Here is a 15,571-nt window from a genome sequence, read left to right as displayed (position 1 = left end):
TCATAAACATGAAAATCCCACAAATTATGAAAATTATCAAAATTTACCCAATTATTATACAAGCTTGCCAAATGAGCATAAGTTCATAAACAAATTATAATACACCAAACATCTTACGATTGAACATGAGCTTCTTGTAGAAAGACTCATGTTGACTTCACAAAATTAGGTTCCCATATTTTTCTTCCATGGCTTAGATCCAAATGCTAATAAAAGAGAAATACAGTTATCCAATTCCTCATAAGCATATCAGAGATTTTTATATGGCAAAGTTAAAATATCACTAGAGGATAACCTCTCCTCAACCATTTAAAATTCAGCAGAAAAAAGTGTTGAAACAATCTAGTTTAGTGGTGGAACATATGTACTTTCATCAGTACCATCAAGGCATCAACCATGCATACTTTGTCATAAATGTTGCCAAAAGATTATTTAGTCCAATTGCTTTGGAACAGATAGCCACAGTCCACAAGATTATAACTTTAGTAAAGACAAAGAAAGCCCCTTTGTTTATCAGAAGACATGAAATTCCAATTGAAAATTGGACCTCATTATCACTCGACCAAACAAAAATTACAAAACTCAAAGATACGTTTTAAGTGTACATGGGCCAGGAGCATCCATAAAAGCCTATTTCTATCCTCATCTTGGGTTCATTCTGGTCGCCCTGCTGCTCAAACTGAAGAAAATGATGAAGAAATTGTCTTTATTGAAAATATCAGGCAACAATTAACTGCCGAGTCCACTTGGTATCGGTTTCCACCATTATCTCCAACCTCAGAACCAAAACGAAAACAACTTTGGTAGACACCAGCAACCAAGGGTAAGTAATAAGAGTCTAAGAAACTTGTTTAGCTGCAGCTATAACAGCCTCTGCTGTAATTCCATACTCCTTGTATATTTTTCCAGCAGGGGCACTGGCACCGAATCTGTCAATTCCAATGGCCTTCCCCTTGGATCCGACGATCTTCTCCCACCCAAATGTGCTTCCAGCTTCAATGCTAACTCTAGCGGTAACAGCTGCTGGAAGGACACTTTCCTTGTACTCAGCTGATTGCTCATCGAAAAGCTCCCAAGAAACGAAGGAGACAACTCTCACCGCCTTTCCTTCCTTTCTGAGTTCATCAGCAGCCTTGACAGCAATTTCCAGCTCTGAGCCAGTACCAATCAAAATGACATCAGGCTTGTTGCCTGAAGAGTTGTCTGATATAGTGTAGCCACCCTTTGCTGTTCCTTCAATAGAAGTTCCAGCAAGCTGGGGCAACTTTTGCCGAGAAAGAGCCAGGATTGATGGTGTCTTACTCTTGAGGATGGCCACCCTGTAAGCACCGGCTGTTTCGTTACCATCCGCCGGACGGAGCATCAGAACATTGGGCATTGCACGGAAACTTGCCAAGTGCTCAATGGGCTGATGTGTAGGTCCATCTTCTCCAAGCCCAATTGAATCGTGGGTCATAACATAGATAACGCGTGATTCAGACAAAGCTGAAATTCTAATGGCTGCTCTCATGTAGTCAGTAAAAACAAAGAAAGTAGCACAATAGGGAATTAAGCCCGGGCTGTGGAGAGCAATTCCATTACAGATAGCTCCCATACCATGTTCACGAACACCAAACCTTATATTACGCTCCTCTGGGGTGCTCTTTTGGAAGTCGCCAAACATTTTCATGAGGGTCATGTTTGATGAGGCAAGATCAGCACTACCACCAAGGAAACCAGGAAGAACCTTGGCAAGAGCATTCAAGTTTTGTTGGGACAGGTTTCTGGTGGCATCCGCTGGACTTTCAGGTGTGTAGGTCTGAAATTGAGAAAGCAAGCAAATAACTGAATCAGTATAGATTTATTTACATGTTCCAGAACTAGACCAGTGTCATTCTAGGAAGAATGATTAAATAGAAAGGCATAACCGAGGAACTATGATGCAAAATAGTTGATATGACTTGTAAAATGTTGGTCCCTCAGATCACGGAAGATAAAAGAACAGGAGTACAAATGAAACAAACTCTAGTATATATTAGGAGGCAAAAATACAAAAAAAAAAACACCCAAATCTAAAAAACTCAATATAAAGATAGTGCAAACCAAAAGCAGTTGAATTCAGCTTTTCAATTGGACAGAGAGCTATGAAAATGACTACTTACAGGAAGGGCTTTCTCCCAGTCAGCAGGTAGTTCACCAGTCATGATGGATTTGAGGTCTGCAGCTTCCTCTGGGTACTTCTTTTCATATTCAGCAAACTTGGTATTCCATCCAGCTTCAAGAGCAGCACCCTCTGGAACATGACGGCTCCAGTGGCTGCAAGAAGTAGCGAGCAGCACCAATAGCTAGTAAGTTACCAATAACGTTCAAATAAATCCGAAAACGGGAATGAAATAGTACCTCTTGACATCTTCAGGTACATGGAAAGGCTCATAAGGCCACCCCAAGTTCTGCCTAGTGGCCTCTACTTCCTTAGCTCCAAGTGCGCTTCCATGTACACTGTAACTGTTTGCCTTATTGGGTGAGCCAAAACCGATGGTTGTAGTCACCTGAAAGGAGGAAGGTTCAGTAAACCTAATGATAAATGATATGAACTGAATCTATAAAGAAACCCTATAGTAACATTACAAATAATGAATTAATCATGCATCCTATCTGAGAAAAACAATAAATAAAGGAAATGGGTTGCAAAAATGAAATGTAAAGTTATCAATAAGAAACAAGGGCAAAAAGATGCAGCAAAGTCTATACAATAACTCAACCATGATACTACCCAACATAAAGATACTGTAGGTAAAGTACCTTGATCAGAGTGGGTTTGTCTGTGACTGCTTTTGCTTCCTTAATGGCAGCACGAATCTCATCATAACCAGTGTTACCGTTCTTCACCCAGATTACATGCCAACCAAGACCCTCGTAACGAGCACCAACATCCTCGGTGAAAGCGATTTCTGTGTCACCATCGATTGATATGTGGTTGTCATCATAGAAAGCAATCAGCTTTCCGAGCCCCCAGTGTCCAGCAAGAGAAGCAGCTTCTTGTGAAATACCCTCCATCTGGCAACCATCACCAAGAATACAATATCTGCATGACCACCGATGCCATTAGTCAAACAAACAGGCTGCATTAAGTCCTACAATTGTTTATGGCATTCAAAAGGAAAAAAGAAAAGAGGAGAGTGAAGAGACTCTCACGTGTAGTGGTCTACAATCTCAGCATCAGGCTTATTGAAACGAGCAGCCAAGTGCTTCTCTGAGAGAGCCAAGCCAACCGCATTGGCAACCCCTTGTCCCAGAGGCCCTAACCGCAAGAAAATAAAGATCATAATCAGTTACACAGCTCTCAACGAAAAGCCACCTACACACATATATACATAATCCACCACCAGATAGAAATCTAATTAATGTACACGAACATATAAAAAAGTGCACTAACCAGTAGTGACTTCAACACCAGGCGTCTCAAAGTTCTCAGGGTGTCCAGGGGTTTTGCTTCCCCACTGGCGGAAGCTCTTCAAGTCCTCTTCCTAGTCAAAATATAATAGAAAACATAATCAGCAGCGCTTAAAAAGCATAACGGTGAAAATTAACTCCAAATGTAATCTAAGTAAATTCTAACTACAAAAACACACTACAAAAAACATAAGCTCATTAATCTAAAAGATAGATAAAATCATCATAACTTTCCAAAGTGTACCAAAAATCCTGTTGCAGAATTTACTGTTTTCCAGAAAGATGTCAAGGAAACTGTTTTCCATGAAAATGCTTTCCTGGATAATCCATGGTTTACACACTTAATTTCAAGAGAATGTTTGATTAGTGTTTAAGTATTGGTTGTAGAAAGTGATATGAAGAGCTAAAATAGTTGTAAAGGGAAAATGACCTGCACCCATAAGTGCACAACCCATTCCCCCTTTTGGTGAAACGTAATTTCCTCTGCAAAACTCAAAAAGGTGAGAAGCTTTTACTTATAGGAAAGCATTCTATAGATCCAATTCCCAACAATAAAAACATAAAGCAAAAAATATATAGATCCACTCATGCATACACAAATTTAAGGGGGGAAAAAAGAGTTAAAAGAGTAAAGGGGTTTTACCCTGACAGCATCAAAGCCAGCGAGGTGAAGCAAAGCATACTGAAGCATACATCCATGGCCGGCGGAGAGAACAAAGCGATCACGATTAAACCAATAAGGGTTCTTAGGGTTATACCTCATGATCTCATCGTACAATATATGACCCATAGGAGCACATCCCATAGGTAAACCCGGATGACCCGAATTCGCCTTTTCAACAGCATCAATAGCCAAAAATCTGATTGTATTTACAGATTTCTCAACAAGGGCATTATCAGTTTTCTCTAAAGTCTCTACAGAAGCTGAGGCACGAATCGCCGTGTTTCTTCCGGCGGCGGCGGTGGGGGAAGGAATACGGCGGCGGAAGGAGATAGCAGTAGTGGATTTAAGGCCGGAAAAGGATGGAAGAGAGAGGGAAGAAGGGGAAAGCTGGGAGTTAGTGGAAGAAGAAGAACCATGGCGAGGAATTGAACGAGAAAGGATAGCTTGAGAGAGAGTGAGAGAAGAAGAAGAAGAAGCCATGGCTTTACAGAGAGAAAGAGGGAGAGAAATATGTGAAGATTAGTTGATATATATATTAGGGGTAAAAAAAATGAAGAGTGGCTTTAATATGACTTTTGAGGATTTTATTTAGGGATTGGCTCCTTGTGGCTCTAATAGATAGGTGTCAAGGTGTACTTAATCGTGTCCTTTAATTTTAATTTAATTGTCATCTATATTTTTGAATATTATATATATAAAAATAAATATTTAAATTTATTAAAATTGACAAGTAAATATATGTATTTTATATGATATAATATGCACACATCCTATATAATATAATAATATGTGTCCTACATAAAATAATTTTTTGACAACAATATAAAAATAACTCATTTAATTACTTTTTTATCAATGTTGTATGGTCAACTTGCTTGTGATTGTTTAATGTAGGGGAAGGGGCAATTCTTCAGTTGTTTTATTTAGGTTATTTGTTGTTTCAAGTCACTTAGACATAATGTTAATCGTTCAAAATTGTTTAGCAAAAAAACAAAAAAAAAACACTTTATTTTAACAAAGTTGATGATTTTTTTCCTTTGAAACTTGAGAAGCTTGATTAAAGCCATTTAAGTGAGGGTGATGAGATGAAAGCAATTTTATGAAAAGTTTCTATGTCCAACAATGAAAGAGACATTTGAAAGGAATATCTTGTTTATATCTGACCCTTTGCAACAATATCTTGTTTATATCTGACTCTTTGCAACAATATGTATAACTTGGCTAAAAAACCTTATCAGCAACTGAGCAAAATAATAACTAAAAGTGACAATAAAACTGAAGATCTACTAAGGCTCATGAGTGAGTATACTTGGTCTCTTCTTCTTGACTCTCAATGAAGGTAACTGTCATATATCAATATTTTACAAGCTTCGAACTTTTCTAGAAAGTTCAGCAAAAGTAATGTACATATAATTGTTTTTCTGATTATGACTTATAGACTATAGTAATCAATTTATCAGTAACTTTATTAACTTCTCTAAAGCAATATCGGATAATGATATCATAGTTAGTAACTAATCTTCTAATTCCTTTAATTGTATCTTCAATCCTCTAAAGAACTATCCAGATGTCATTTACTGAGTTATATACTACCAGAAAATCAGTTTCACAAATGATCATGTTGAAGCCATTTTCAATGCACCACTTAAGGCCAAATATCAATGCACCTGCCTTTGTAATATTACTAGTACCTCTATCCATTGGGATGGAATATACCATGATGAGATGACTTGTGCTGGTCCTGATCATTTCTCCTCCACCACAATTTCTATTGATACAAAATCCATCACTATTAAGCTTAATTTGTGGACAATGATCTTTAGTAATTACTTCTAAACCATTGTTCAGCTAAAGATGTAGAATACTAGTATAATCTCTAATTGAATTATGGCTATCAAAATAGAAACAAAAAGAATTAGAAAAAAAATGACTCAAGTAGAGAAACTTGGAGAAATATTAGGTACAATAACAAAATAATAATATATTATTTAGTGAAATTTCACATATTGAGTTTGAAAAAATAGAATGTAAAGATATTTTGTTAGATGTTTGTGGAAGTGGAAACATTACCGTGAGAAATGCGACATTTCCAAGACCTAACAGCTTCTGGAAAAAAAAAATCAAAATATTTAATCCAAGGTCAGTTCTTAAGCAAGTTTCGCACCATTACTTCATCTTGAAAATTCCATAACATCTTGAAAGATTCACAAGGAGATCAAGACATCGACTACATCGTCTTTCTCAAAGTTCTCTAACAAGGGCGGCCCTTTTCTTTCTCAAAGTCAACTTTCTCCCTTCTTAGTCAAGCTTTGAAGTTCCTACTTTATTTAGATTTATAAGATATTTGAAGAAGCGGCTTCGCCAATAAATTTGTCTTATTAAGCTTTAGACTTCCACCTTTAGCTAAGCACCTAATGTTAGTAAAATAACAAGATTACGAAAGCAAGAATAATAATAAATAAAGAATAAAGAATAAAATATTATGTAAATACTAAATAATATTAATGAATTAGGTAATGGGGTGGAATTCAAGAATCCAACAACCAAATTAGGTTTGTTAACTTTGACGTTTGACGCCCTTCAACAACATAAAAAGTACCCAAAAAAATGTTGGTAGAAGTTATGTTTGGGGTCAAAAAAATCATCTCACCTAACCATATAGCGTTTCTTTCAAAATGCAACTGAAAATTTTTAAATATATTTTTTTGTGAAAAAAGAATTACCGAAAAAATATGGTACCTACTAGTTTTGATGTGGAATTCTACATCAGGCTTAAGTAAAAAAAAACATGTATATTGCTCTAGAGTTGTCAAATTTAGTTTAAAGAGAAAACAAATCTTTTTCTGCAGAAATTAAAAATTTCATGAATCTTGTTTAAAAATATTTAAAGTTATAATATATATGTATGAAAAATAATATTCAATTTATATACAAAATATATTCAACTGACCACTCTTCGAAATACACACCATAAGGACGTATCTAGAGGGGGGGGATTATATATGTATCAATTATGTGAATTTTTAAATTATAAATTAAATACCATATTAATTATATATATGAACAATTTATTTTTAACCAGCTATCAAGCATAATATTAATCTATGATCATAAAATTTTATCTCAGTCTATATATACTTGGTCATATTATCAATCCTAATTCGAACAAAGAAGGAATATTCACCATAGCAATATCAAAACTTATTTAGAATTGAAGTTAGTGATTGTTATTGACATTTGTAACAATAATAATATGCCAGATAAAATTTCACATATAAAGTGTGAAAAAAAAAGGAATGTTCAACAACAACATATCCGGTTATTGATATTTATGTTCAAAGAATCTACTAGTTTTAATTTGATCATGAATAATTTTTACTTTTTGAAATTTTATTTCGAAAAATTGTTTAAACATAAAAATGTCATAATTTTTTGAAATTCAAAATGCTCCAAAAAACAGTTTCATAATTTTCACTCAAAATCACTCACAAAAATTCAAAAATGATTTCAAGTTATAATCATATTTAAACACAACTATAATTTCTAAATATGATTGTCAACTTGAACTTAAATACTTTTTTTTTTCAAATTTTATATTTTTATGTCCAAACTCCCACTAAAATTAATGCTCAGCGTTTTTGATTTTTTTTTCTTTTTTTCTTTCTAAAGATCATTGGGGTAAAGTTGTGTGGTATAGCGGTGAGACTGTTTCACCATTAATTAAAGATTTTTTGTTCGAGTTTTGATATAGAGAAAATTCTATTGAAAGTGTCACCCTAAAATATGTCTTACAATGTGTAATTTAAATTTAATCAATGCTCCAATACGACTCCGTTGTCGGAACTTTGGGGCTGTCGTCATAGATTGGTCATTTTTATCAGGCGGCAATTGCTAGGCGAAAAGACCATTTGCCACTTAAAATAGCAGCGCCCAATACAACTTAATTAGTACTCCCACTATAGCTCAAACCTAGTTATTATAACCACTTCTGTTTTTTCCCCTTTTTGTTGCCTTGTGTGTCCTATTTGGTTTCCACTTTTATATTATTTTTTTAAAATAATTAATTTAAAAGTAAATAATATTGATTACATTGAAACGAGTTAAGGATAAATTAGTAAAAAAATAAATACTCTTTATTTATAAATTTTTAAAAGACATGTAAAAGAGAAATATAACAACTAATACACAAGAAAGGAGTATTAAGCATTTATACTCTCTCTTTGGGTGTGTTTGGTACGAATAAAAACATTTTCCAGTAAATATGTTTTAATTTTCTCATGTTTGATTGATAAAAAAACGAGTTGCTTAAGAAATGAGGAAAATATCTACCAATGATATTTGATATTGATTGCTTTCTCCACCTACCACCTCCTACCCCCACACTCCATAGCCCCAATCCCCAACACCAACCCCCTTATCTCTCAAGGTATTTGTTTATATACATATCAATGATTTTAGAATAATATTTTCTTATTTACGTACCAAACACACAAAAAAAAATCAGAAAATATTTTTCATAAAAAACATCTTCGTTCATACCGAGCATACCCTTTATTGTATTTCATGTGACACATTTTCATTTTTTGCAATTTAAGCTATGTAAATTTTGACCAATATTTTGTAATGTATTTATTCATCATATTGACATGAGAAAAAATAACTTATAATACTTTTCTTATAGTTTGTAGATATTAAATTTTAATTTTAAAATATTAAATTGATCAAATCAAATTTAACTATGAAGATTAATCATATTAATTTTTAAAAAATAAAAAATATCACATAAATTAAAACAAATCAAATAAATAATTCCTTTAGAGAAATGCCAAGTCAAAAAATGAACAAAAACAAACTTGAAAAAAGGGCCATTATAAGAGAACAAAAGAAAGTAAAAAGATAGAAACAAAAGGCAAATGAGGCATTTGGTTAAAAATTCTATAAAGGGGTGGATAGTGTGTTAAATATTAAAAGCATGCATCACCCAAGAATCAAATTAAAATCTACATGGTGGCAGGATAATATTACTAGACCACTAGTGCTTTCCAAATATGATAGTAAAGAATATTTACAAAAAGCTTATTCAAATTACGGTTAAAGATTTTTTACAAGCAAAAAGTGTGAGAACAACCATAATAATATCATATTTGAGGTAATTCCACAAATAATATTTAAAAATGATAGTATGTATACAGATGTTACCTCAAAATTAAAGTGGTAGGGGAGGTAATTCCACCACATATTATATTAAAGTGGGGCCCACTAAAAGTGGGCAGCCCACTAATTATTTACTAACACTAATCTTCTATATATACATTGCCATGAATTGGCAATAGATGGTCGTGAAGAACAAAAATATTGATACACTGCAATTTCTCTGCTTTGCTTCTTCTTCTGTTCTCCTATTTACTCTCTCTTTCATTATTAAATTGTTAATTTAGTCTCATTTTACAACACGTTATATTTCTTCCTTGTTTTCCCTTTCTCTGTTTCCCTTCCGTTTCCTTATTCTCTTCGTTAAAATTTGTTCAGATATAGAATATTTTATAACACGTTATCAGCACGAGGCTCCGGCTATTTGTTTTTGAAGGTAACAAAAAGTGGTAAGAATTTTATTTAATTTTCTTTTCATATAATGGCAAATATTTCAAAAATTGAATTTGTTGCTTTGGATATCTCTGGAAAAGATTACTCCTCATGGGCACTAGATGCCGAAATTCATCTTGAATCGATGGGTCTGGCAGACACCATCAAAGATGATAACACGGCATCTAGTCAAGACCGTGCAAAAGCTATGATTTTCCTCCGCCACCATCTTGACGAGGGTCTTAAATTACAATATCTTACATTAAAAGATCCCTTGAAATTATGGAAAAATTTAAAAGAAAGGTATGACCACCTGAAGTTGGTCATACTTCCACAAGCACGTTATGACTGGTTAAATCTGAGACTGATGGACTTTAAAAATATAACTGAATATAATTCTGCTTTATTTAGAATTATAGCTCAGTTAACTTTATGCGGAGATGAAATCACGGAACAAGATAAACTTGAACAAACATACTCCACATTTCCACCCGCGAATATGCTCCTGCAGCAGCAATATCGCGAAAAAGGCTTTAAAAAATATTCTGAATTACTTTCTCACCTTCTTATTGCTGAAAGACATAATGAACTATTAATGAAAAATCATGATAGTCGGCCAGTTGGTTCTTTGCCACTCCCTGAAGTGAATCAGGCAAATTCTAACCAACGAGAAAGAGGTCATGGCCCCAGTCGTGGTCGTAGTCAAAGAAGAAATTTTAATTATGATGCTCGGCTGGCACCGAGAAATAACCAGAAATATAAAAGGCAGGGTAAAAAGCCAGAAGCTTTACCGAAAAATAATTCAGAAACAATATGTCATAGATGTGGAGGTGTGGGGCACTGGTCGCGGATTTGCCGGTCATCAAAACGCTTGGTTCAGCTATATCAGGCATCGTTAAAGAGGGCGGAAAATAATCCAGAGACAAATTTTATCTCTGAGGACAATATTGAGCCCATGCATCTGGATGTAGCTGATTTCTTTAATTTTCCAGAAGTAAATATGAATGTTGATAAGCCCGATAATATTTAAACAATTCTCTTTGTTGTTGTATGTATTAAATATTATGTTTGTATTTTTCTAGATCCATGTAATAAAATAAAATTTTGTATAATAAATTATGTATTAATTATAATATTTACTTTCTTTCTTTGTGAAGAAAATATGGAAATGTCTCAAATCTTGTTTGGATCAATGATCAATCAAGAAGATATTTGTGTAATTGATAGTGGAACAACTCATGCTATTTTTAAAGACGAGAAATATTTTTTCAACTTGCTTAGAAGAAAAGCTAATGTTACTACGATATCTGGCAATTCCAAAATGATTGAAGGCTCCGGAAGAGCTACTATAATTCTGCCTAAAGGGACAAAAATTGTTATAGAAGATGCATTATTTTCTTCTAAATCTCCAAGAAACTTATTAAGTTTTAAAGATATCCGCAGAAATGGATATCATGTTGAGACATTAAATGAAATGAATATTGAATATCTTGGTATAACCAAGAGTGTCTCAGGCCAGAAATATATTTTGGAAAAATTACCAACTCTGTCATCTGGCCTATATTATGCAAAAATTAGTGCAATTGAAGCAAATATGATCGTAAACCAGAAGTTTACTGATCCAAATATATTTGTACTATGACATGATCGAATAGGTCATCCTGGATCAATAATGATGAGATGAATTCTTGAAAATTCAACTGGACATCCGTTAAAGAACCAGAAGATTCTTACAAATGATGAATTTTCATGTGCTGCTTGTTATCAAGGCAAATTAATTACCAGACCATCGACCCTGAAGGTTGGCATCGAATCTTCTGGCTTTTTAGAGCGTATACATGGAGATATATGTGGACCTATTCATCCACCTAGTGGATTGTTTAGATATTTTATGGTCCTAATAGATGCATCATCTAGATGGTCTCATGTGTGCTTATTATCATCTCGCAACCTAGCGTTTGCAAAGTTGTTAGCACAAATAATAAGATTAAGGGCGCAATTCCCAGATTATCCAATTAAGGCCATTCACCTTGATAATGCTGGAGAATTTACATCCCAAGCATTTAATGATTATTGTTTATCAATTGGGATAAAAATTGAACATCATGTTGCTCATGTTCATACTCAAAATGGCCTTGCAGAGTCATTTATAAAGCGCCTACAATTAATAGCAAGACCTCTACTAATGAAAACAAAATTGCCTATTACTGTTTGGGGTCATGCTATCTTACATGCAGCAGCACTTGTACGTCTCAGACCGACACATTATAATAAATATTCTCCGTCACAATTAGTATTTGGTCATGAACCAAATATAGCCCATTTAAGAATTTTTGGTTGTGCAGTATACGTGCCTGTAGCACCACCACAACGTACAAAAATGGGCCCTCAACGAAGGTTGGGCATATATGTTGGGTTTGACTCACCCTCCATAATTCGATACCTTGAACCGTTGACTGGAGATTTATTCACTGCTCGATTTGCAGATTGTCGGTTTGATGAAATAATTTTCCCGCCATTAGGGGGAGAGAAAAAGGAACCCGAAAAAGAAAAAGAAATTGCGTGGAAAGTTTCATCACTATCACATTTTGATCCACGCACCCACACATGTGAGCAGGAGGTCCAGAAGATCATCCACTTACAGAAAATAGCAAATCAAATGCCAGATGCATTTACTGATTTGAAACGGATAACTAAGTCACATATCCCTGCACTGAATGTACCTATCCGAATTGATGTCCCAAAAGGACCATCTACAAGTATCATAGCTTCTGAATCTCAAACACGCCAGAAGCGTGGTAGACCGTTGGGTTCAAAGGATAAAAATCCTAGAAAAAGAAGCGTAAGAAATAATAAAGATGATACTACACAGGAACTTCCTGAAGAAGGTCAAGGTTTGAGTAATCTTGATATTCCTGAAGAAATCAGTGAACCCGATACTCAAGTGAATGAAGAACTTTCAATAAGTTCTACCGGTGATGAGATAAATTTAGATCGATCAAAAATTACTGTGGATAATGTTTTTGCGTATAATGTTGCAATCAACCTCATGCAAGATAGTGAAAGTCTTGAACCTAAATCCGTCGAAGATTGTCGACGTAGATGTGATTGGCCAGAATGGCAAAAGGCAATTCAATCAGAATTAGACTCACTTGCTAAACGTGAGGTTTTTGGACCTGTAGTCCAAACCCCTAAAGGTGTAAAACCATTTGGCTATAAATGGGTTTTTGTGCGAAAACGAAATGAGAAAAATGAAATTGTAAGATACAAGGCACGCCTTGTTGCACAAGGATTTTCTCAAAGACCGGGAGTCAACTATGAAGAAACATATTCACCAGTTATGGATGTAATAACATTTCGATATCTCATCAGTTTAGCTGTACATAAAAATCTTGAAATACACCTAATGGATGTGGTTACAGCTTACCTTTATGGTTCACTTGATAATGAAATTTACATGAAAATCCCAGAAGGATTAAAATTGCCTGAAGCATGTAAAAAGTCTTGGGAAGTATACTCAATAAAACTCGAAAGATCATTATATGATCTGAAACAATCAGGGCGTATGTGGTATAATCGCCTAAATGAGTACTTAATAAATGAAGGTTATATTAATGATGTTATTTGTCCATGTGTTTTTATTAAGAAAACGGAATCAGAGTTTGTTATACTCGGTGTTTATGTTGATGACATAAATCTCATTGGAACCCCTGAAGAGGTCCAAAAGGCAATTGAATATCTAAAGAAAGAATTTGAAATGAAAGACCTTGGAAAGACAAAACTTTGTCTAGGTCTACAAATTGAACATTTAGCAGACGGAGTTTTTGTCCATCAATCTGCCTACACTGAGAAAATCTTAAAAAGATTTTACATGGACAAAGCACATCCATTAAGTACTCCAATGGTTGTTCGATCACTTGAAGTGAAAAAGGATCAGTTTCGACCTCCAGAAGAGGATGAAGAAATTCTTGGTCCTGAAGTACCATATCTCAGTGCTATTGGCGCACTTATGTACCTTGCTAACGCAACTAGGCCTGATATAACATTTTCTGTTAATTTGCTAGCAAGGTATAGTTCTTCCCCAACGCGAAGGCATTGGAACGGTATCAAACACATTTTGCGATACCTGAAGGGTACGATTGATATGGGTTTGTTTTATACTAACAAAGGTTGCGCAGACCTTATTGGTTATGCAGATGCAGGTTATTTATCGGACCCACATAAAGCCCGATCTCAAACAGGCTATCTATTTACACACGGAGGAACTGCTATATCATGGCGATCTACAAAACAGTCCATTGTTGCTACTTCTTCAAATCATGCTGAAATAATAGCAATTCATGAAGCAAGTAGAGAATGTGTGTGGTTGAGATCGATGATACAGTTCATCAAAGAAAGATGTGGTCTAGAAAATAATGTTAAAATACCCACAATTATATTCGAAGACAATGCCGCGTGTATAGCTCAATTGAAAGGTGGCTTCATAAAAGGAGACAGAACGAAACACATTTCGCCAAAATTATTCTTCACACATGATCTTCAGAAGAATGGTAAAATTGATGTACAACAAGTTCGTTCAAGTGATAATCTTGCAGATTTATTCACAAAGGCATTACCAACATCAACTTTTGAGAAGCTAAGGCATAAGGTTGGAATGCGCCGTCTCCAAAATATCAAATGAAGCTTTCATCAGGGGGAGTAAATACGCGCTGCACTCTTTTTTCCTTCACCAAGGTTTTGTCCCATTGAGTTTTCCTGGTAAGGTTTTTAATGAGGCAGCAATCAAGGCGTATTATCAGATATGTAGACACAACATCAGAATAACTTAGTATATTATTTCTTGTAAAGTGTTTTTTGTAAACACATTACACGTGGACATCCAAGGGGGAGTGTTAAGTGGAGTGTCCACATATAAGTGGAATGTCTACCACATATTATATTAAAGTGGGGCCCACTAAAAGTGGGCAGCCCACTAATCATTTACTAACACTAATCTTCTATATATACATTGCCATGAATTGGCAATAGATGGTCGTGAAGAACAAAAATATTGATACACTGCAATTTCTCTGCTTTGCTTCTTCTTCTGTTCTCCTATTTACTCTCTCTTTCATTATTAAATTGTTAATTTAGTATTGATACACTGCAATTTCTCTGCTTTGCTTCTTCTTCTGTTCTCATATTTACTCTCTCTTTCATTATTAAATTGTTAATTTAGTCTCATTTTACAACAGTTAAAGATTTTTTACAAGCAAAAAGTGTGAGAACAACCATAATAATATCATATTTGAGGTAATTCCACAAATAATATTTAAAAATGATAGTATGTATACAGATGTTACCTCAAAATTGAGAAATAAAGAGATTATTTTCAACGAATCCTTGACTCAGGAAAAAACAATTTTAATACAGTTTGGAAAAAAATACAAAAATAAAGAAACCATAACAAGTAATAAATACAATTCCTTAGATGGATTAAACAAACTTTTTGATGCGATTACTCTGGCGATTCCTTTATCTTATTTTTATGTATATATATAATTAGAAAATGAATTTAAAAGCATGTTAAGTCAGGATGGCCGAGTGGTCTAAGGCGCCAGACTCAAGTTCTGGTCTTCGAAAGAGGGCGTGGGTTCAAATCCCACTTCTGACATTTTTTTATAATTTGTTTTTTTACACCAAACTAAGAAAGTTAACCTTAGTCATTAAAGATCAAAGTAAAAATGCATATATCACTTAACTATGATTGAGTTGTGTAAACGTAAAAGATATATCTTGCATTTATTAGATTGATGTGTACTGTAGAGAAAAGTTTTTAATTGATAAAAGAGGGAGAGGGAGTTAAAAAGTTATTATGTCTTCTAAGTTGGTTGTTAATCATTTTAGCATGTC

At 34.4% G+C, this 15,571-nt stretch overlaps 1 protein-coding gene and 1 non-coding gene across 2 annotated transcripts; one reads left to right on the top strand and one right to left on the bottom strand.

Moving 5' to 3' along the window:
* Positions 1-377: 377 nt before the first annotated feature.
* On the bottom strand, positions 378-4,650 carry LOC129880754 (transketolase, chloroplastic). The gene is made up of 7 exons (XM_055954936.1): positions 4,076-4,650; positions 3,416-3,506; positions 3,175-3,280; positions 2,782-3,064; positions 2,380-2,528; positions 2,142-2,295; positions 378-1,798 (listed from the first exon to the last, which is right to left on the bottom strand). The coding sequence occupies exons 1-7, from the start codon at positions 4,574-4,576 to the stop codon at positions 839-841; spliced, it is 2,244 nt and encodes a 747-aa protein (XP_055810911.1). The 5' UTR covers positions 4,577-4,650; the 3' UTR covers positions 378-838.
* A 10,598-nt stretch (positions 4,651-15,248) lies between these two features.
* Positions 15,249-15,332, top strand: TRNAL-CAA (transfer RNA leucine (anticodon CAA)). Its single transcript has one exon. It is a non-coding gene; the product is annotated as a tRNA-Leu (tRNA).
* The last annotated feature ends 239 nt before the right edge of the window (positions 15,333-15,571 follow it).

The sequence above is a fragment of the Solanum dulcamara genome, chromosome 2 (assembly GCF_947179165.1).
Source record: "Solanum dulcamara chromosome 2, daSolDulc1.2, whole genome shotgun sequence".
In the NCBI taxonomy this organism is placed as follows: domain Eukaryota; kingdom Viridiplantae; phylum Streptophyta; class Magnoliopsida; order Solanales; family Solanaceae; genus Solanum; species Solanum dulcamara.
The sequence above is the reverse complement of the archived record's forward strand: the minus strand, read 5'-3'. Positions and strand labels throughout refer to the sequence as shown.

Bases quoted from the DNA above. Each gene is read 5' to 3' on its own strand.
- LOC129880754 (XM_055954936.1), bottom strand. From the start codon at position 4,576: ATGGCTTCTTCTTCTTCTTCTCTCACTCTCTCTCAAGCTATCCTTTCT. The intron at 3,507-4,075 runs GTAAAACCCCTT...TATTTTGACTAG, and splicing joins CTGGCTTTGATGCTGTCAGG to GAAGAGGACTTGAAGAGCTT. The intron at 3,281-3,415 runs GTTAGTGCACTT...TCTTGCGGTTAG, and splicing joins TGGTGTTGAAGTCACTACTG to GGCCTCTGGGACAAGGGGTT.